Here is a 21,460-nt window from a genome sequence, read left to right on the forward strand (position 1 = left end):
AATTGTTATGCATGAATTGTAAATGTGTTTCATTTCCTGTGAATTACCACCCAGTGGCCTGCGAGCTGGGTGTTTCATCAGTGCACCACTTTTTACACTTGAGCCGGTCTTTCAGCTCTGGAGTGCAATGGAATTTGCCCGTCTAATAAATGAATAAAATTAATCCAATTGACAGTGTGAGATTAGATTCTAGATTGCAAACTGCTATAGATACAGTTTCAGTAGACAATGATACACTGGTAATGGATTGTTAGAGAGTCCACACACACACACACACACACACACACACACACACACACACACACACACACACACACACACACACACACACCCACACACACAAACACACCCCCACACGCACACGCACACACACAGAGGACTATAGAAAAGACTTGGACAGAAAGAGATAAAGAAACAAATAAAGAAAGTTGAGTAGAACCTGAACATTTTGTACTGGAACATATTTACCTCAGGAAACAGGAAATAGGAAACAGGAAATAGTCCTGTGAACAGATGATCAAATATTTCATGTGGAGTTGACCGCTTATGTTCTTACCTCCCACGTTAAAAGGACCAATCAGTCTCTCTCTCTCTCTCTCTCTCTCTCTCTCTCTCTCTCTCTCTCTCTCTCTCTCTCTCTCTCTCTCTCTCTCTCTCTCTCTCTCTCTCTCTCTCTCTCTCTCTCTCTCTCTCTCTCTCTCTCTCTCTCTCTCTCTCTCCCTCTCACTTTCCTCCCCTCCATTTGTCTCTGACTGTGTCCATTAGCTCTGGCCATCGGAGTGAGGAAATGGTTTTAAAGCGTGTGTACCACTCTCATGTAGTGGCAGTGTGGCCGTGTATTTTTTCAGAGGACAAAACCTGATGCAACCAAATGCTGTTAGAAAGGAAGATAATTCACAACTTTCACTGTGAACTAACAGCTATGGCGTTATTCATCAATAATGCATATGTGTGTGTGTGTGTGTGTGTGTGTGTGTGTGTGTGTGTGTGTGTGTGTGTGTGTGTGTGTGTGTGTGTGTGTGTGTGTGTGTGTGTGTAAGTGTGTGTAAGTGTATGTATGTGTGTGTGTGTGTGTGTGTGTATGTATGTATGTATGTATGTATGTATGTATGTATGTATGTATGTATGTATGTATGTGTGTGTGTGTGTGTGTGTGTGTGTGTGTGTGTGTGTGTGTGTGTATGTATGTATGTGTGTGTGTGTGCGTGTGTGTGTGTGTGTGTGTGTGTGTATGTGTGTGTGTGTGTGTGTGTGTGTGTGTGTGTGTGTATGTGTATGTGTGTGTGTGTATGTGTGTGTGTGTGTGTGTGTGTGTGTGTGTGTGTGTTTGCTTCCTCCACTGGATTATTTATTGGTTATTCAGACCAGAGGAGGTTGGTGGAAGGAGCTATAGGAGGATGGGCTCATTGTAATGGAGTCAAACATGTTGCTTCCATGTGGTTGATGTGTTTGATATCATTCCATTGATTCCGTTCCATCCATTAAAATGAGCCCGTTCTCCTACAGCTCCTCCCACCAACCTCCACTGATTCAGATGTCCTTCTGAAAGAAACTCGTCCCCTGTTACCTTCCAGGAACCACAAACACAATGACATTGTGGTTCCTATCTACATGGTCTCATTAGAAAACATTTCAAGATAGTGACGTTTAACTATTGTAGTTAGTCACATAAACTGACATTAGTTAAACGTAAAATGTATAGTGACATATTACTTCCAGGTTTATTTACAGATTAGTACTTGTGTTGAAACCATGGAAACCATGTTAATATGATGATGTCATATTTTCTGCGATAATCAGAATCTTTGACACCGTATCAACGGAATAGAGTGCTCCTCGTGTCTATAACCAGGTTTGAATGTCTGATAGTGACACCCAAGCATTCCCTGCATTCCCTGTTTATTTCCATGGTGTGTCTGTATCAAAAGTGTGTGTCCTTCTGTGGCTCAGTTGGTAGAGCATGGCGCTTGTAACGCCAGGGTAGTGGGTTCGATTCCCGCGACCACCCATACGTAGAATGTATGCACACATGACTGTAAGTCGCTTTGGATAAAAGCGTCAGCTAAATGGCATATATTATATTATTATTATTAAAAGCTATCTGCTCGTTGATGTCGGGAAGCTTCTCAAGAAGGCACAGGGACAGTTGTGCAGCACCCAAGGAAGTTGTCACATCAAGGTCAAGGGTCAACACTGCCTGGACAGCTGAGCTGTTGGGTGTCTGGGCTGGCATACATCTGGTCACACACATCTCTGCCCTACCCTGATTCACAATTGGACAAGGCAGAGATCTGGCACATTAGGTTCAAGGGTCACCCATTAGCCCAGGCATGGGAACACACTGTTACTGTCTTGTCTGGCCCTTCAACTAGATGTGCCATCTCCTGAGTGTGGTGGTACTATCCAGGTTAGTTCTCAACGTGGCCAAGGTCAACGCTGCTGGGTGTCTGGGCTGTCACACATCAGACCACACTTTGGGCAGGTCAGAGATCTGGCAGAACAGATATAGAGAAGTTAATGTGGTGTTCTGATGATATAACTTTGAAGGTGTTCCATTTTTCTGTGAAAGTGTTGGAGTTCTGGGAAATGTGACAACAACACTGAGCTGGACCAGGGAAGCTGATCACTGGACTAGTTAGTGTCAATGAGAACAGACCTTCTTTATAGGATGTTTTAGGAATTACTCCTTTACATGCTGACCAGACCGGACACGTCGCATCCGCGAGCGTCGCAAAATAAATGTAGAAATCCATGTTATTCAATAATTGCACCCACACTGCTCACACGCGCCAACGAGCGTCTGCGTTACCAAGGGCTAAAATAGAAGTCATTCCTATTTCTGACACAGATCGCGCTGAAAGTCCTGCCTCTCCCATCTCCTCATTGGTTTATAGAAGCAGGTACCCACGTGCATCTCCTCATTGGTTATACCCACTTGGGTGATTGAAAGGCAAACTTTGTTGCCGGTTGTCGTGGTAATACTATGAAAGTTTAGATGCGATCACCATGTAAGTTCAAAGATGAAAAAGCCTGGAAGGAGGAGAGATGACTAGAAACGATTTGGTTGTCTGTTTTATGTGTGAATTAATTGTCGGAGTAGAGGACCTTGTGCATTTCAGGTAAAATAACAACTCAATGTTTATATCCCATGACAAATTAGCTAGCAACCGCAAGCTAGCTAAATAGGACAAATTAACGTTAGCTAGCAAGTGCAAGCTAACTAGCTAAATTGCCATACATGTTTAATGCTTTTCGACCTGTCCCCAAATTAATGTCATTGGTTCAGAGTTTGTTTTGATATTTTAACCTGCGTGTCGTGATCACGTTTGGTGTGGGGGGGGGGGACAAAACAAATGTATGCATGACAGCGCACGCTGGTGCACGCACACAGCCGGTTTGAGTTCCTTGTTAGGCCTTAGTGTTCTGGTTGGCAATGGGAGATTAGGCAACGCGAGACAAATCAACTTATAGCCTTTTCCTGCAGTCAAATGACCTAGTGGCCTCATGGGTGGAATTTCATTATTTTTTATTTTTTTATTTCACCTTTATTTATTTAACCAGGCAGGCCAGTTGAGAACAAGTTCTCATTTGCAATTGCGACCTGGCCAAGATAAAGCAAAGCAGTTCAACACATACAACAACACAGTTACACATGGTGTAAAACAAACATACAGTCAATAATACTGTAGAAAAAAAAGAAGTCTATATACAGTGAGTGCAAATGAGGTGAGATAAGGGAGGTACGGCAATAAACAGGCCATGGCAGCGAAGTAAATTACAATATACCATTAATTAATAAACATTATTTAAAAAAATATGTCGAAAATTTGTTTCCGGTTTAGTTTAGTTATATTTCAGTCTTCTGTGATGTGTATAAAGTGTAATATTGGGATGCAAACTCAAAACGTAACACATTTCAACTCTACATCTGACATGGTACAGGTGTCTTCCTGTTTTTACACCCATAACCATGTGTGTGAGGTGTATACTTTTCTTTCAGAGTAGATTTGTTTAAGACAACCAATAAACACTCTGTGTGACCCTGATTTAGCCCACTGCTGTAAAAACTGTCCACAGGCAAACATATTTGAATTAGCCTCATAAAACAAATCGTGATCCAGTAATTTCACAATTTGTTTTAGGAAGGACTACAGTATATTGTTAGTGGCAAAACGTCTACAGTCCTTACAGTACAGTCTGTTGAGTGAAATAACTAATAGGTTACCAAAGTAAAGGACCCGAATGGAACCGAGGACAATCAGACCCGGACCCGAGCGGACCTGATGACAACCAGACTTAGACCCTACCCGTAATGTAATGGGTCCGGGTTAGACCAGACACGATTGGACCCAGCTGACAACAAAAGTATGTTTATCAGCCAAGTTGCTCTTCTGGTTTATGTCTTTGTATGTTGGCTAAGCCTTATAGAAGTCAATCAATCTTCTTAGCGTAAATTAAATATGTTCCAGGCTATGCAGAGCCGTGGTTTATCAGCTTTAATTACATAGACCCCGAGACCCAATGACAATGAAACAGGACCCAACCCGACAAGACAGAAAAGTTAGAATTTTGTAACCTTCCTGGTATTCGGGTGGACCCGTGAAGACCTCTACATCAAAGTGCAACTCTCCAACAACTTTTATAAAAAGTAGTCATCCGTTTTTTGGGGGGGGGGAATTCATTTTAATTTATGGCCAATGAAAGCCTTTTACAACACACCGTATGACAACGTGTACAATTAAAACCGCTTCAAAGAAACAAAAAGGGGAACCATGCAATTTAGAAACCCAGAGAGTTAAACAACAAACATGGAAAGAGGTGTATATAAAAAAAACACATATTTTAAAAAGTATTAAACGATGGACTGTGCAACATGCTGGTCGGCTACAGTTTCCCCATGGGTGATATGTCCTACCTAGAGACCCTAACTACAGAAATGGCCAGGCACGAGAGACCAAACAGAAGAGAAAGCAAACAGTCCACTGAACTTGCTGCCATTACTTGCCACTGCCATGCACATGATCTGGATAAGATGGTGTCGATGTTACAGATGTCGGCATGACACGTAAAACACTGTCTTGCCTTTGTGCCCCAGGTGAGTGGATGGATGTGCAGTACACAATCTGGCAACCCTACAGATCAGGATTTGATGAGAGATGTTGTCTTTCTATATGGAAATAGAACTACTAGAATGAACCTGCCTATTCAAGTCAATGTGCAATTCCATTCACTTTTATTGTAATGTACTCTGCAGATTAAATGGCTTATCATCACACACATTCCAGAACAAAACAAACAAGGATATTACCATGTGATACAGTGCCTTGCGAAAGTATTCGGCCCCCTTGAACTTTGCGACCTTTTGCCACATTTCAGGCTTCAAACATAAAGATATAAAACTGTATTTTTTTGTGAAGAATCAACAACAAGTGGGACACAATCATGAAGTGGAACGACATTTATTGGATATTTCAAACTTTTTTAACAAATCAAAAACGGAAAAATTGGGCGTGCAAAATTATTCAGCCCCCTTAAGTTAATACTTTGTAGCGCCACCTTTTGCTGCGATTACAGCTGTAAGTCGCTTGGGGTATGTCTCTATCAGTTTTACACATCGAGAGACTGACATTTTTTCCCATTCCTCCTTGCAAAACAGCTCGAGCTCAGTGAGGTTGGATGGAGAGCATTTGTGAACAGCAGTTTTCAGTTCTTTCCACAGATTCTCGATTGGATTCAGGTCTGGACTTTGACTTGGCCATTCTAACTCCTGGATATGTTTATTTTTTAACCATTCCATTGTAGATTTTGCTTTATGTTTTGGATCATTGTCTTGTTGGAAGACAAATCTCCGACCAAGTCTCAGGTCTTTTGCAGACTCCATCAGGTTTTCTTCCAGAATGGTCCTGTATTTGGCTCCATCCATTTTCCCATCAATTTGAACCATCTTCCCTGTCCTTGCTGAAGAAAAGCAGGCCCAAACCATGATGCTGCCACCACCATGTTTGACAGTGGGGATGTTGTGTTCAGGGTGATGAGCTGTGTTGCTTTTACGCCAAACATAACGTTTTGCATTGTTGCCAAAAAGTTCAATTTTGGTTTCATCTGACCAGAGCACCTTCTTCCACATGTTTGGTGTGTCTCCCAGGTGGCTTGTGGCAAACTTTAAACAACACTTTTTATGGATATCTTTAAGAAATGGCTTTCTTCTTGCCACTCTTCCATAAAGGCCAGATTTGTGCAATATACGACTGATTGTTGTCCTATGGACAGAGTCTCATACCTCAGCTGTAGATCTCTGCAGTTCATCCAGAGTGATCATGGGCCTCTTGGCTGCATCTCTGATCAGTCTTCTCCTTGTATGAGCTGAAAGTTTAGAGGGACGGCCAGGGCTTGGTAGATTTGCAGTGGTCTGATACTCCTTCCATTTCAATATTATCGCTTGCACAGTGCTCCTTGGGATGTTTAAAGCTTGGGAAATCTTTTTGTATCCAAATCCGGCTTTAAACTTCTTCACAACAGTATCTCGGACCTGCCTGGTGTGTTCCTTGTTCTTCATGATGCTCTCTGCGCTTTTAACGGACCTCTGAGACTATCACAGTGCAGGTGCATTTATACGGAGACTTGATTACACACAGGTGGATTTTATTTATCATCATGAGTCATTTAGGTCAACATTGGATCATTCAGAGATCCTCACTGAACTTCTGGAGAGAGTTTGCTGCACTGAAAGTAAAGGGGCTGAATAATTTTGCACGCCCAATTTTTCAGTTTTTGATTTGTTAAAAAAGTTTGAAATATCCAATAAATGTCGTTCCACTTCATGATTGTGTCCCACTTGTTGTTGATTCTTCACAAAAAAATACAGTTTTATATCTTTATGTTTGAAGGCTGAAATGTGGCAAAAGGTCGCAAAGTTCAAGGGGGCCGAATACTTTCGCAAGGCACTGTATATCAATACGATCATCATCTCCCCTCCAAAATAATAAAACACATACTCTGGAAGTACCAGTACACCTTTAAGGAATAGAATGAAGTGCTTTCCTTAAAGTTGATGGGGAGGAATATGTATTGTTGTAAAGTACTAATTATTAACACTTTAGGTCTAAATCACTCTAACTCGTAAGAGGAGAGAGTTGTATAACGGATGGAAAAATGAACTTTCCCAAAATTACCCCTTCTGATTCCAGAAAATCTTCCACCAGGGATTTCTGGAAAACCTCTACATTTTTGGTATATAGTTACCGTAATTATGCAGCCCTAGTTCTTTATCAGGCTTGGTTGGAATGCGGTCTACAGTATTATTAAGGCCTACAGAGTATTGATCTAGCTGAGGAGATCTCTCTGACTTTGTATGCTGCACTGAGGGTGACCAGACTATGTCTATACTTCGCAACTTCCTCACTCCGATGGCCAGAGCTAATGGACACAGTTAGAGACAAATGGAGGAGAGGACAGGGTGTGAGTGAGTGAGAGAGAGAGAGAGAGAGAGAGAGAGAGAGAGAGAGAGAGGGAGAGGGAGGGAGAGAGAGAGAGAGAGAGAGAGAGAGAGAGAGAGAGAGAGAGAGAGAGAGAGAGAGAGAGAGAGAGAGGGAGATAGAGAGAGATAGATAGAGAGGGAGAGAGAGAGAGAGAGGGAGAGGAGAGGGAGAGGGAGAGGGAGAGGGAGAGGGAGAGGGAGATAGATGGAGAGAGAGAGCGAGAGAGAGGGAGAGAGAGAGAGATAGAGAGAGATGGAGAGGGAGAGGGAGAGAGAGAGAGAGAGAGAGAGAGAGGAGAGAGAGAGAGAGAGAGAGGGAGAGAGAGCGAGAGAGAGAGAGAGAGATAAAGGACTGGTGGGCGAGTTATTGTTGATCATGAAAAGGATTCATAGAATAAAATATTCATTCATAGAATAAAATATTCTTCAAGTGGATACATTTATCCGGAGAGGTTTAATATCAATAATCAAAAATCCATTCTCTATGGAAAGAGAGAGATGAAAAGAGAGAAGAAAAAATGGAATAGTTGAAAGAGTATTAGATTTTTTTTTTTGTGCTTTTGAATTGCGTAATAATTTGTATATTTTAAATATCTTTGACTGATCCCAAATATGACCTGGTCAACTATCAAAACCAATACTTATGATGATGTATGTTACAGGTGTGGTTATGTATGTCACAGTTACGATGACGTCACAGACAGGTTCTACCAATTGCTGTGGTGGTTGAAGTATCTCGCCCTTGTGCTTAATCGTATTGCTAACTGTCTAACTAACTGTGTGTTGTGGAGAAATCTAAACTGGGAAGGTACCTAGAAATGATAAAATAACTAAACAAATACAAATTCATTATATATCCTTATATATCCATGCCACATTGATACATTATAAATACAGGCATACAGGCAAATTCCATCCTACACAAACATGCTTTGAAATGTAAAGCAAGAGAAGAATCAATAACTTATGGGAGTAAGAAAAACTTAGTGAAGCAATGAAACAAAAAATTACAAATACTTTTCTTTTTTTCACCTTGAATGATGAAGCTACAAATCAATATATAGACATGTCTGAGGGCCAAAACAAACTAGAATGATGAAGCTACACATCAATATATAGACATGTCTGAGGGCCAAAACAAACTAGAATGATGAAGCTACAAATCAATATATAGACATGTCTGAGGCCCAAAACAAACTAGAATGATGAAGCTACACATCAATATATAGACATGTCTGAGGCCCAAAACAAACTAGAATGATGAAGCTACACATCAATATGTAGACATGTCTGAGGCCCAAAACAAACTAGAATGATGAAGCTACAAATCAATATATAGACATGTCTGAGGGCCAAAACAAACTAGTAAACTGATGGAAAGTTTTCTAAAAACATCACCACCTTAACACACGCGCTCCAATACACCAATCACATGCAAGATCAAAGGTGGAAGGTGAGATGTCAGTGTTCACACGAGGGTTCCACTTGGTCGGTTAGATGACCCCTCTACAGACAGGCACAAGTTTCAACCACAACATGACCCCTCGATCACACCTGCTCTTTAACAATACAAGAGAAAACAGTCACAGGCCCATGTATGTTGATAAAAAGACAAGTCATCGATCACCATAGTCCTTGTATGGCACAGCTACATATAATCTCTCCATGGTGGTCTCTCTTCTCCTCCAGAGAGACAAACAGAATAGATAGAACCACAATGAACAGAAACACTGTTGTCTTCCCCAGTCCAGAGAGTTACCTGTCCGGGAGAGTTCTGACACAAACACCTGTAGCTTTAATAGCTTCCTCTTACATCACGTCCTGTCTCGATGTTCCAATCAGGAAGTAGACAGAGATTCCTAGGGGTTGCAAATCTTTGATGGTGTCTCTCTCATCAGTACTCAGTGTAAAGGTGTGTGTGTGAGGTGGTCAGATCTGTGTGTGGTGTGTGTGTCCAGAGGGTGTGTAGGGGGGCGGTGCAGGGTTGGGTTTGATGCCCCGACTCTTCATATAAGAGATGAACTGATCAGGGATCTCAGCCAGGACATCCTTGGCTAGCCGGGCCATACTGAGGACATGGTTCCCTGTACGATCCATGTAGTCTCTGAATGGGACAAACTGGCAAGGAGAGACAAAATACCTTATGACAACTTCTCATAACATCTCATGAATATGACATTATAAATAAACACTTCAAATGTACAGTTTTTTTTAACCTTTTTTTTTTTTACAATCGCTAGGACCCATTTTTCAATACTTAGGTCAAAACCCTTCACACAGTGAGCACAACAGCAGTCTATGTGGGCTAAACTGTGGATAATGTTTCATTGCTTTGGCACAAAATGCATTCAATGACTAGATCAAATTTCATGATTTCTTTTCTCCCTCAGACACAACCACCACCAAAACTCTATGTACCTACAGGCCAATGTGCACATGTTTACATACTCATTTCAAAACTGTTCAACCTATGTTCAAAACCTAAAATAACACAAAATTGAATAAGACAGAAATTTGCTACATTTCTACAGTAATACCGTATGGAAATATATTCCAAATCTAAAACATTAAATACTACCAAAACAATTAGACCAACCACAGCTGATTCCCATTGTAGCTGAACACCTACCCAGGGGTTAGTCTTTCAATGTCATTACCATCTATACAAAAGGGATCATTTTAGGAATAACGCTGTACTGTAATGTAAACATGGACCCAGCCAGAGATAGAGAAGTGGCTGACAGAGGAAGAAGAGTGGCTGGGAGAGGAAGAAGAGTGGCTGGGAGAGGAAGACGAGTGGCTGAGAGAGGAAGAAGAGTGGCTGGGAGAGGAAGACGAGTGGCTGGGAGAGGAAGAAGAGTGGCTGGGAGAGGAAGAAGAGTGGCTGGGAGAGGAAGAAGAGTGGCTGGGAGAGGAAGAAGAGTGGCTGGGAGAGGAAGAAGAGTGGCTGGGAGAGGAAGAAGAGTGGCTGGGAGAGGAAGAAGAGTGGCTGGGAGAGGAAGAAGAGTGGCTGGGAGAGGAAGACGAGTGGCTGGGAGAGGAAGAAGAGTGGCTGGGAGAGGAAGAAGAGTGGCTGGGAGAGGAAGAAGAGTGGCTGAGAGAGGAAGAAGAGTGGCTGGGAGAGGAAGAAGAGTGGCTGGGAGAGGAAGAAGAGTGGCTGGGAGAGGAAGAAGAGTGGCTGGGAGAGGAAGAAGAGTGGCTGGGAGAGGAAGAAGAGTGGCTGGGAGAGGAAGAAGAGTGGCTGGGAGAGGAAGAAGAGTGGCTGGGAGAGGAAGAAGAGTGGCTGGGAGAGGAAGAAGAGTGGCTGGGAGAGGAAGAAGAGTGGCTGGGAGAGGAAGACGAGTGGCTGGGAGAGGAAGAAGAGTGGCTGGGAGAGGAAGAAGAGTGGCTGGGAGAGGAAGAAGAGTGGCTGAGAGAGGAAGAAGAGTGGCTGGGAGAGGAAGAAGAGTGGCTGGGAGAGGAAGAAGAGTGGCTGGGAGAGGAAGAAGAGTGGCTGGGAGAGGAAGAGGTAGAGGAGTACGTATGTGTGGTGGAAGAAGACTGAGAGGAAGATCAAGAGCTGTAGTCTCAGATGAGATTAGAGCTACTATACTTGATCATGTAATAAATCATGGTCTATCAATGAGAGAGGCTGGTCTGAGAGTGCAGCCAAATCTGCAACACTCAACAGTGGCATCTATTGTGAGAAATTTCTGGCAAAACAACAGGTGAGACGTGCATTCTGCAAGGTCATCTGACTGAACTGCTCATTACAGAAGTAAATTGAGCAAAGCCTCCAAACCCACTGGTGTGTAATTGTTTTCGTATTTCTGCTTAGGACCCAACGGTTACCTCACACAGGCAGGAGAGGTAGGATTTTCACTGCTGTGCAGGAAACTGCAGTCGTTGATATGGTCATCAGAAACAACGGCATAAAACTCACAGAGATTCGGGACAGAGTGTTGGCAGACAATGTAAGCATGACAACTATTTCTAGAGTCCTGAAACAACATAAAGTCAGGATGAAGCAGTTGTACACTGTCCCCTTGGAGAGGAACTCTGATGGAGTCAAGCAACTCAGGAACCAATAAGTCCAGGTAAAATGATCATAAAATACAGAACTGGTTTTGAACTAAACCAAACAGGGCAGAGGCACATAATGGCAGGTTTTTAGGTATATTTCTTATGTTGCCTTGTGGATTTATTTTAGAGAGTCATTGAGAATGAAACCAGGCAAACACCCCACATATTCATCTTTGTGGATGAGGCTGGTTTCAACTTGGCCAAAACACTGTGGCGAGGAAGGAATGTGATTGGGAAAAGAGCCACAGTGGATGTCCCGGGCCAGAGGGGACAACATCACAATGTGTGCAGCAATATCCTCTGATGGATGGCTGTTACACAAACTGCTAATTGAGTCATACAACACCGGCCAACGTTTGTACTTGTATGGGACAATGTGGCATTTCCCCACTCCAGTGCAGTCACAGAGTGGTTTGCAGACCATCCAAGGATGGTGTTTCCTCCCATCTGTCTCTCTATTCCTCAACCCCATAGAGGAATTATTTTCCTCTCACCTTGGTGGTTTTAGTGCATTTTGGATGTGAAATTCACTGCTGTGCTCAAGCTGAAAGTTGGTTACGAGAACTGTGTGAAGAGTTTTGAAAAAGTGAAAAAGTGACCTAAGTATTGAGAAATGGGTCCTAGTGATCGTTAAAAAAAATCCAACAATACCCCTCACTGGATAAAGACCTCCTAGGGAGAGCCATGACATTTCAACGGGTCAAGAAAAGCTGTGTTTGTTCGTAGCTGTGTTCATGGCCTGTGAGACTTATTAAAGTGTGTGTGTGTGTGTGTGTGTGTGTGTGTGTGTGTGTGTGTGTGTGTGTGTGTGTGTGTGTGTGTGTGTGTGTGTGTGTGTGTGTGTGTGTGTGTGTGTGTGTGTGTGTGTGTGTGAGTCACCTGGACAATGTCTCTCTCTGCCAGCTTCCCTCTGGAAGAGATTCTGATGTCACCTGGACAATGTCTGCAGGGTTAAGAGATCAAACACGCTGCCAGCTTCCCTCTGGAAGAGATTCTGAAACACGCATCATCACCATCCAACACGCATCAAACACAAACACGCATCAAACACGGCTCAAACACGCATCAAACACGCATCAAACACGCATCAAACACGCATCAAACACGCATCAAACACGCATCAAACACGAGATCAAACACGCATCAAACACGCATCAAACACGCATCAAACAATCAAACACGCATCAAACACGCACAAACACGCATCAAACACGCATCAAACACGCATCAAACACGCATCAAACACGCATCAAACACGCATCAAACACGCATCAAACACGCATCAAACACGCATCAAACACGCATCAAACACGCATCAAACACGCATCAAACACGCATCAAACACGCATCAAACACGCATCAAACACGCATCAAACACGCATCAAACACGCATCAAACACGCATCAAACACGCATCAAACACGCATCAAACACGCACCAAACACGCATCAAACACGCATCAAACACGCACCAAACACGCATCAAACACGCATCAAACACGCATCAAACACGCATCAAACACGCATCAAACACGCATCAAACACGCATCAAACACGCATCAAACACGCATCAAACACGCACAAACACGCATCAAACACGCATCAAACACGCATCAAACACGCACCAAACACGCATCAAACACGCATCAAACACGCAAAACACGCATCAAACACGCATCAAACACGCATCAAACACGCACAAACACGCAAAACACGCATCAAACACGCACCAAACACGCATCAAACACGCAAACACGCATCAAACACGCATCAAACACGCATCAAACACGCACCAAACACGCATCAAACACGCATCAAACACGCATCAAACACGCATCAAACACGCATCAAACACGCATCAAACACGCACCAAACACGCATCAAACACGCACCAAACACGCAACAAACACGCATCAAACACGCATCAAACACGCATCAAACACGCATCAAACACGCATCAAACACGCATCAAACACGCATCAAACACGCACCAAACACGCATCAAACACGCATCAAACACGCATCAAACACGCATCAAACACGCATCAAACACGCATCAAACACGCATCAAACACAAACACGCATCAAACAAAAACACGCATCAAACACGCATCAAACACGCACCAAACACGCATCAAACACGCAAAACACGCACAAACACGCATCAAACACGCACACAAAAACGCATCAAACACGCATCAAACACGCAGCAGCTACGCATCTTCCACGCATCAAACACGCATGGGCTCACGCACAAAAACACAAGATATGACAAGGAACAAAACACTGATGATACACGCATAATAAACAAGCACCAAACACGACAGTCACACAACTGTAAACACGCACCAAACGATGTACAAAACAATACAACTTTTAAAAAATCAATGTTATGACAAGGAACAAAACACTGATGATTTGTCACACAACTGTAAAATACGATGTACAAACAATACAACTAAAAAACAATGTTAGTGTGTTTGTGTGTGTGTGTGTGTGTGTGTGTGTGTGTGTGTGTGTGTGTGTGTGTGTGTGTGTGTGTGTGTGTGTGTGTGTGTGTGTGTGTGTGTGTGTGTGTGTGTGTGTGTGTGTGTGTGTGTGTGTGTGTGTGTGTGTGTGTGTGTGTGTGGGTGCGTGTGTTTGTGTGTGTTTGTGTGTGTTTGTGTGTGTTTGTGTGTGCGTGTGTTCGTTGTGTGTGTTTGTGTGTGTGTGTGCTCGTTGTGTGTGTTTGTGTGTGTTTGTGTGTGTGTGTACTCGTTGTGTGTGTTTGTGTGCTTCACATGAAATATTTGATCTATTTCCTATTTCCTGTTTCCTGAGGTAAATATGTTCCAGTACAAAATGTTCAGGTTCTACTCAACTTCTGTTTCTCTATTCGTTTCTTTATCTCTTTCTGCCCAGCTCTTTTCTATAGTCCTGTGTGTGTGTGTGTGTGTGTGTGTGTGTGTGTGTGTGTGTGTGTGTGTGTGTGTGTGTGTGTGTGTGCGTGCGTGCGTGCGTGCGTGCGTGCGTGCGTGCGTGTGTGTGTGTGTGCGTCCTCACAGTCCCACCATTCCATTAAATGTTGATTAATCCATTTTTAAAGGTCATTTTGCGTGAGTCATTGGAGATTTCGTATAACACTGTGCGTTGCCGTGAATTTGTTCTGGACTCGGGGACTGTGAAGAGACCCCTGGTGACATGTCTTGTGGCGTATGTATGGGTGTCGGAAGAGACCCCTGGTGACATGTCTTGTGGCGTATGTATGGGTGTCTGAAGAGACCCCTGGTGACATGTCTTGTGGCATATGTATGGGTGTCTGAAGAGACCCCTGGTGACATGTCTTGTGGCGTATGTATGGGTTTCTGAAGAGACCCCTGGTGACACGTCTTGTGGCGTATGTATGGGTGTCTAAAGAGACCCCTGGTGACATGTCTTGTGGCGTATGTATGGGTGTCTGAGCTGAATGTTATTTGATTATGTAGACAATCTGGAATTTTCATCACAGTAATATTTATCATCAAAACTACAAGAGAAGCAGTTCATCTCTCGTCAACCCTCAACCAGGAAAGACATGGCATGTTGTTGATGTTAGTTCTGTATGTGCAGTTAAGGGCAAGGTGTGCTGCTCTGTTCTGAACCAGATGCAGCTTTTCTAGGTCTTTCTTTGCTGCACTTGACCATATTACCAGACAGTAATCAAGATGGGACAAGACCAGAGCCTGGACAACTAGTACAGAGGATTTTTGTGTCAAATCGTTTTAGACATACATCAGTACAACAACTTGGTCTCATTGAGATGAAAATCTTGTTTTCAAGAGCAATGACGAACTTGATGAAAAACTATTTATGTGATTTAAGCATTATCAAATGTGTGTGCCTAGTATTTAAAATAAAATCATGTTTTATTGGTCATGCTTCGTAAACAACAGATGTAGATTAACGGGGAAATGCTGACTTTTGTGCCCTTCCCAACAATGCAGAGAGAAAGAAAATAGTAACACGAGGAATAAATACACAATGAGTAAAAATAACTTGACTATATACACAGGGTACGAGTACTGAGTTGATGTGTAGGGGTACGAGGTAATAACTTGACTATCTATGTACACAGGGTACGAGTACTGAGTTGATGTGTAGGGGTACGAGGTAATAACTTGACTATCTATGTACACAGGGTACGAGTACTGAGTTGATGTGTAGGGGTACGAGGTAATAACTTGACTATCTATGTACACAGGGTACGAGTACTGAGTTGATGTGTAATGTGTAGGGGTAAGAGGTAATAACTTGACTATCTATGTACACAGGGTACGAGTACTGAGTTGATGTGTAGGGGTACGAGGTAATAACTTGACTATCTATGTACACAGGATACGAGTACTGAGTTGATGTGTAATGTGTAGGGGTACGAGGTAATAACTTGACTATCTATGTACACAGGGTACGAGTACTGAGTTGATGTGTAGGGGTACGAGGTAATAACTTGACTATCTATGTACACAGGGTACGAGTACTGAGTTGATGTGTAGGGGTACGAGGTAATAACTTGACTATCTATGTACACAGGGTACGAGTACTGAGTTGATGTGCAGGTGTACGAGGTAATAACTTGACTATCTATGTACACAGGGTACGAGTACTGAGTTGATGTGCAGGGGTACGAGGTAATAACTTGACTATCTATGTACACAGGGTACGAGTACTGAGTTGATGTGCAGGGGTACGAGGTAATAACTTGACTATCTATGTACACAGGGTACGAGTACTGAGTTGATGTGCAGGTGTACGAGGTAATAACTTGACTATCTATGTACACAGGGTACGAGTACTGAGTTGATGTGCAGGTGTACGAGGTAATAACTTGACTATCTATGTACACAGGGTACGAGTACTGAGTTGATGTGCAGGGGTACGAGGTAATAACTTGACTATCTATGTACACAGGGTACGAGTACTGAGTTGATGTGCAGGGGTACGAGGTAGATATGTACAGTACCAGTCAAAAGTTTGGACATACCTACTCATTCAAGGGTATTTCTTTATTTGTATATTCTTTACTATTTTCTATATTGTAGAATCATAGTAAAGACTATGAAATATATAAATATATATATATAATATATAATATATAATATAATATATATATAAAAACTATGAAATAACACATATGGAATCATGTAGTGACAAAAAAAGTGTTAAACAAATCAAAATATATTTTATATTTGAGATTCTTCAAAGTAGCCACCCTTTTGCCTTGATGTCTTCACTATTATTCTACAATGTAAAGTAGTAAAAATAAAGAGAAACCCTAGAATGAGTTGGTGTGTCCAAACCTTTGACTGGTACTGTACATCTAACTAGGAATAAAGTGACAGATATTAAACAGTAGCAACATGTGATGAGTCAAAAAGTCAGTAATAAAAAGGGTCAATACAGAGAGTTAAATAGTTCACCACAGCTACCCGGACTAACTATTTAGCAGTCTTATCGCTATAAGAAATCTGTCCTTCGGTCTGATGAGTCCAAATTTGAGATGTTTGGTTCCAACCTCAGTGTCTTTGTGAGACGCAGAGTAGGTGAACGGATGATCTCCACATGTGTGGATCAGCCATTCACCTACTCTACACAGGTACATCTTATGTCTTGGGGGTAGAAGCTTTACCGGGTCCTGTTGGTTCCAGACTTGGTGTATCGCTCCCACTTACCGTGTTGATGTGAATTAGGGCGTGGCTCAGCCCTCTGTTTCTTATAGTTCACAATCAGCTCCTTTGTCTTGCTGACGTTGAGGGAGAGGTTGTGGTTCTGGCACCACACTGCCAGGTTACTGACCTCCTCCCTATCTCCTTATCTCATCGTCTTCGGTGTTCAGGCCTAATCCATTGCGTCGTCTGCAAACTTAATGATGGTGTTGGAGTCGCCTGCGGCCACAGCCACGCAGTCGTGGGAGTCCAGGAAGGGACTAAGCATGGAGCCTTGAGGGGCCCCTGTGATAAGGGTCAGCATGGTGGACGTGTTGTTGCCTACTTCACCACCTGGGGGCAGAACGTCAGGAAGTCCAGGATCCAGTTGCAGAGGGAGGTGTTTAGTCCCAGAGTCCTTTGCTTAGTGATGAGCTTTGATGGCACTATGGTGTTGAACGCTGAGCTGTAGTCAATGAATAGCATTCTCACATTGGTGTTCCCCTTGTCTAAGTGGGAAAGGGCAGTGTGTGGAGTACAATAGAGATTTTGTCATCTGTGGATCTTTTGAGGCGGTATGTGAATTGAAGTGGATCCAGCCTTTCAATGTTTTTCATGGCTACAGATGGGAGTGCTACGATGCGGTAGACATTTAGACAGTTTACCTTGGCGTTCTTGGGCACAGGCACTATGGTGGTCTGCTTGAAACATGTAGGTATTACAGACTCAGACAGGGAGAGGTTGGAAATGTCAGTGAAGACACTTTCCAGCTGGTCAACTCATGCTCTGAGTACACGTATGTTTATTAATTGATTTCTTAATCACTTTATTTTTCTCTTTCTTACTGGCAAAACACAAACATGTTATTTTCATAAACTCTTCAGATTCTACCTCCGACAGGAACCACATTCATGTTGAGATAACCTGTCTCAATTCTAATCTATTCTGCCTGACGATAGAGCATCTAATAATCCTCAGCTCGTTAATCAGAACTCTAATTGAAATTCATAAGAACTCCGATGAACCCAGCCATTAGTCCTGACCACTTCAAACTACATTACACTCAACACCATACTACGATACATACTCTCTCTCTCTCTCTCTCTCTCTCTTCAAACTCTCTCTCTTACACTCAACACCATACTACGATCTCTCTCTCTCTCTCTCTCTCTCTCTCTCTCTCTCTCTCTCTCTCCCTCCCTCTCTCTCCCTCTCTCTCCCTCTCTCTCTCTCTCTCTCTCTCTCTCTTTCTCTCTCTCTCTCTCTCTCTCTCCTCTATTGAATCAAAATTAGTTGCTAATTGTCTTGCAGGTCATTCGTCTGGCTAATTGCTAGAAACGAGGGAGCAACACAGCACCTGGCTACAACACAGCACCTGGCTGCTGCATGTCTGAATTGTATAAATTGAATCAGTTAATCGTGGACTCACTCTCAATCAATTATCTTTCAGGGCAGGCGAATGGTAATGATGGGAACGTGGAGCGGCTGCAGAGTGCCTTTTGATTAGTTGTCTGAATGTATTAAAGGTCAGTGTCATTACATTAAATAATATATCAGCAGATCTGGTTAAAGTTTAAACATCAGTTAAAGGTTTAAACATTAAGGCTAAACAGGTCTTTAGAACATTTTAGGTCCAGCACCCAGAGAACAGCAAATGTGATTATTAAGCAATAATACCAGGTAGTCATTTTTTAAATTGATATTGTTATTGAAAACTACTACAACAACAGGTATTGTAAACTACAACGACAGGTATTGTAAACTACATTGACAGGTATTGTAAACTACAATGGCAGGTATTGTAAACTACAACGACAGGTATTGTAAACTACATTGACAGGTATTGTAAACTACAATGGCAGGTATTGTAAACTACAACAACAGGTATTGTAAACTACATTGACAGGTATTGTAAACTACAACGACAGGTATTGTAAACTACATTGACAGGTATTGTAAACTACAACGACAGGTATTGTAAACTACAACAACAGGTATTGTAAACTACATTGACAGGTATTGTAAACTACAACAACAGGTATTGTGAACTACATTGACAGGTATTGTAAACTACAACAACAGGTATTGTAAACTACAATGACAGGTATTGTAAACTACATTGACAGGTATTGTAAACTACAACGACAGGTATTGTAAACTACATTGACAGGTATTGTAAACTACAACGACAGGTATTGTAAACTACAACAACAGGTATTGTAAACTACATTGACAGGTATTGTAAACTACAACAACAGGTATTGTGAACTACATTGACAGGTATTGTAAACTACAACGACAGGTATTGTAAACTACATTGACAGGTATTGTAAACTACAATGGCAGGTATTGTAAACTACATTGACAGGTATTGTAAACTACAACGACAGGTATTGTAAACTACAACAACAGGTATTGTAAACTACATTGACAGGTATTGTAAACTACAACGACAGGTATTGTAAACTACAACGACAGGTATTGTAAACTACAACGACAGGTATTGTAAACTACAACAACAGGTATTGTAAACTACAACGACAGGTATTGTAAACTACAACAACAGGTATTGTAAACTACAACAACAGGTATTGTAAACTACAACAACAGGTATTGTAAACTACAACAACAGGTATTGTAAACTACAACGACAGGTATTGTAAACTACAACAACAGGTATTGTAAACTACAACGACAGGTATTGTAAACTACATTGACAGCTATTGTAAACTACAATGGCAGGTATTGTAAACTACATTGACAGGTATTGTAAACTACAACGACAGGTATTGTAAACTACAACAACAGGTATTGTAACCTACAACGACAGGTATTGTAAACTACAACGACAGGTATTGTAAACTACAACGACAGGTATTGTAAACTACATTGACAGCTATTGTAAACTACAATGGCAGGTATTGTAAACTACAACAACAGGTATTGTAAACTACAACAACAGGTATTGTAAACTACAACAACAGGTATTGTAAACTACAACAACAGGTATTGTAAACTACAACGACAGGTATTGTAAACTACAATGACAGGTATTGTAAACTACAACGACAGGTATTGTAAACTACAACAACAGGTATTGTAAACTACAACGACAGGTATTGTAAACTACAACAACAGGTATTGTAAACTACAACAACAGGTATTGTAAACTACAACAACAGGTATTGTAAACTACAACAACAGGTATTGTAAACTACAACGAAAGGTATTGTAAATTACAACAACAGGTATTGTAAACTACAACGACAGGTATTGTAAACTACATTGACAGCTATTGTAAACTACAATGGCAGGTATTGTAAACTACATTGACAGGTATTGTAAACTACAACGACAGGTATTGTAAACTACAACGACAGGTATTGTAACCTACAACGACAGGTATTGTAAACTACAACGACAGGTATTGTAAACTACAACGACAGGTATTGTAAACTACAACGACAGGTATTGTAACCTACAACGACAGGTATTGTAAACTACAACAACAGGTATTGTAAACTACAACAACAGGTATTGTAACCTACGATGACAGGTATTGTAAACTACAACAACAGGTATTGTAACCTACGACGACAGGTATTGTAAACTACAACAACAGGTATTGTAAACTACAACGACAGGTATTGTAACCTACAACGACAGGTATTGTAAACTACAACAACAGGTATTGTAAACTACAACAACAGGTATTGTAACCTACGACGACAGGTATTGTAAACTACAACAACAGGTATTGTAAACTACAACGACAGGTATTGTAAACTACATTGACAGGTATTGTAAACTACAATGGCAGGTATTGTAAACTACATTGACAGGTATTGTAAACTACAACGACAGGTATTGTAAACTACAACAACAGGTATTGTAAACTACAACAACAGGTATTGTAAACTACATTGACAGGTATTGTAACCTGTAAGTGAAAAGGTTTCAGGTCCAACTGCAGTATGTGTAGTAATGCTGTACTGATCATCTGGATCTCAGTTAGTAGATCATGACACTGGCGGGTTCTATTCCCGGGGCCAGCCGTACGTAAAATCAGTACACTCATAACTGTAAGTTGCTATAGCATCTATAAGTGGCTATAGCATCTGTTACATGGCATATAATATAATTATATTAACAGCAATAATGTCAGGAAGAGATGTAGCTTCTTACCGTCAAACTCAGCCTGTCCCACTCCAACAATGATGATGGACATGGGCAGTTTAGCCCCCTGAGGAGAAGAACAGGAAC

General features: G+C 41.8%; 1 protein-coding gene across 1 annotated transcript in view; it reads right to left on the minus strand.

The window, feature by feature from the left end:
• Positions 1 to 7,649: 7,649 nt before the first annotated feature.
• LOC127932611 (copine-8-like) overlaps positions 7,650 to 21,460 on the minus strand; it is a 472,696-nt gene continuing 458,885 nt past the window's right edge. Inside the window, exons 19-23 of the mRNA XM_052528628.1 lie at positions 21,383 to 21,440; positions 17,416 to 17,503; positions 17,225 to 17,295; positions 12,419 to 12,471; positions 7,650 to 9,595 (exon numbers count right to left, since the gene is read on the minus strand). Coding sequence (XP_052384588.1) covers positions 9,407 to 9,595; positions 12,419 to 12,471; positions 17,225 to 17,295; positions 17,416 to 17,503; positions 21,383 to 21,440 — 459 coding nt within the window. The 3' untranslated portion in view covers positions 7,650 to 9,406. The remainder of the gene's footprint in view (positions 9,596 to 12,418; positions 12,472 to 17,224; positions 17,296 to 17,415; positions 17,504 to 21,382; positions 21,441 to 21,460) is intronic.

Source organism: Oncorhynchus keta, chromosome 10 (genome assembly GCF_023373465.1).
Source record: "Oncorhynchus keta strain PuntledgeMale-10-30-2019 chromosome 10, Oket_V2, whole genome shotgun sequence".
NCBI classification, from domain to species: Eukaryota; Metazoa; Chordata; class Actinopteri; order Salmoniformes; family Salmonidae; genus Oncorhynchus; species Oncorhynchus keta.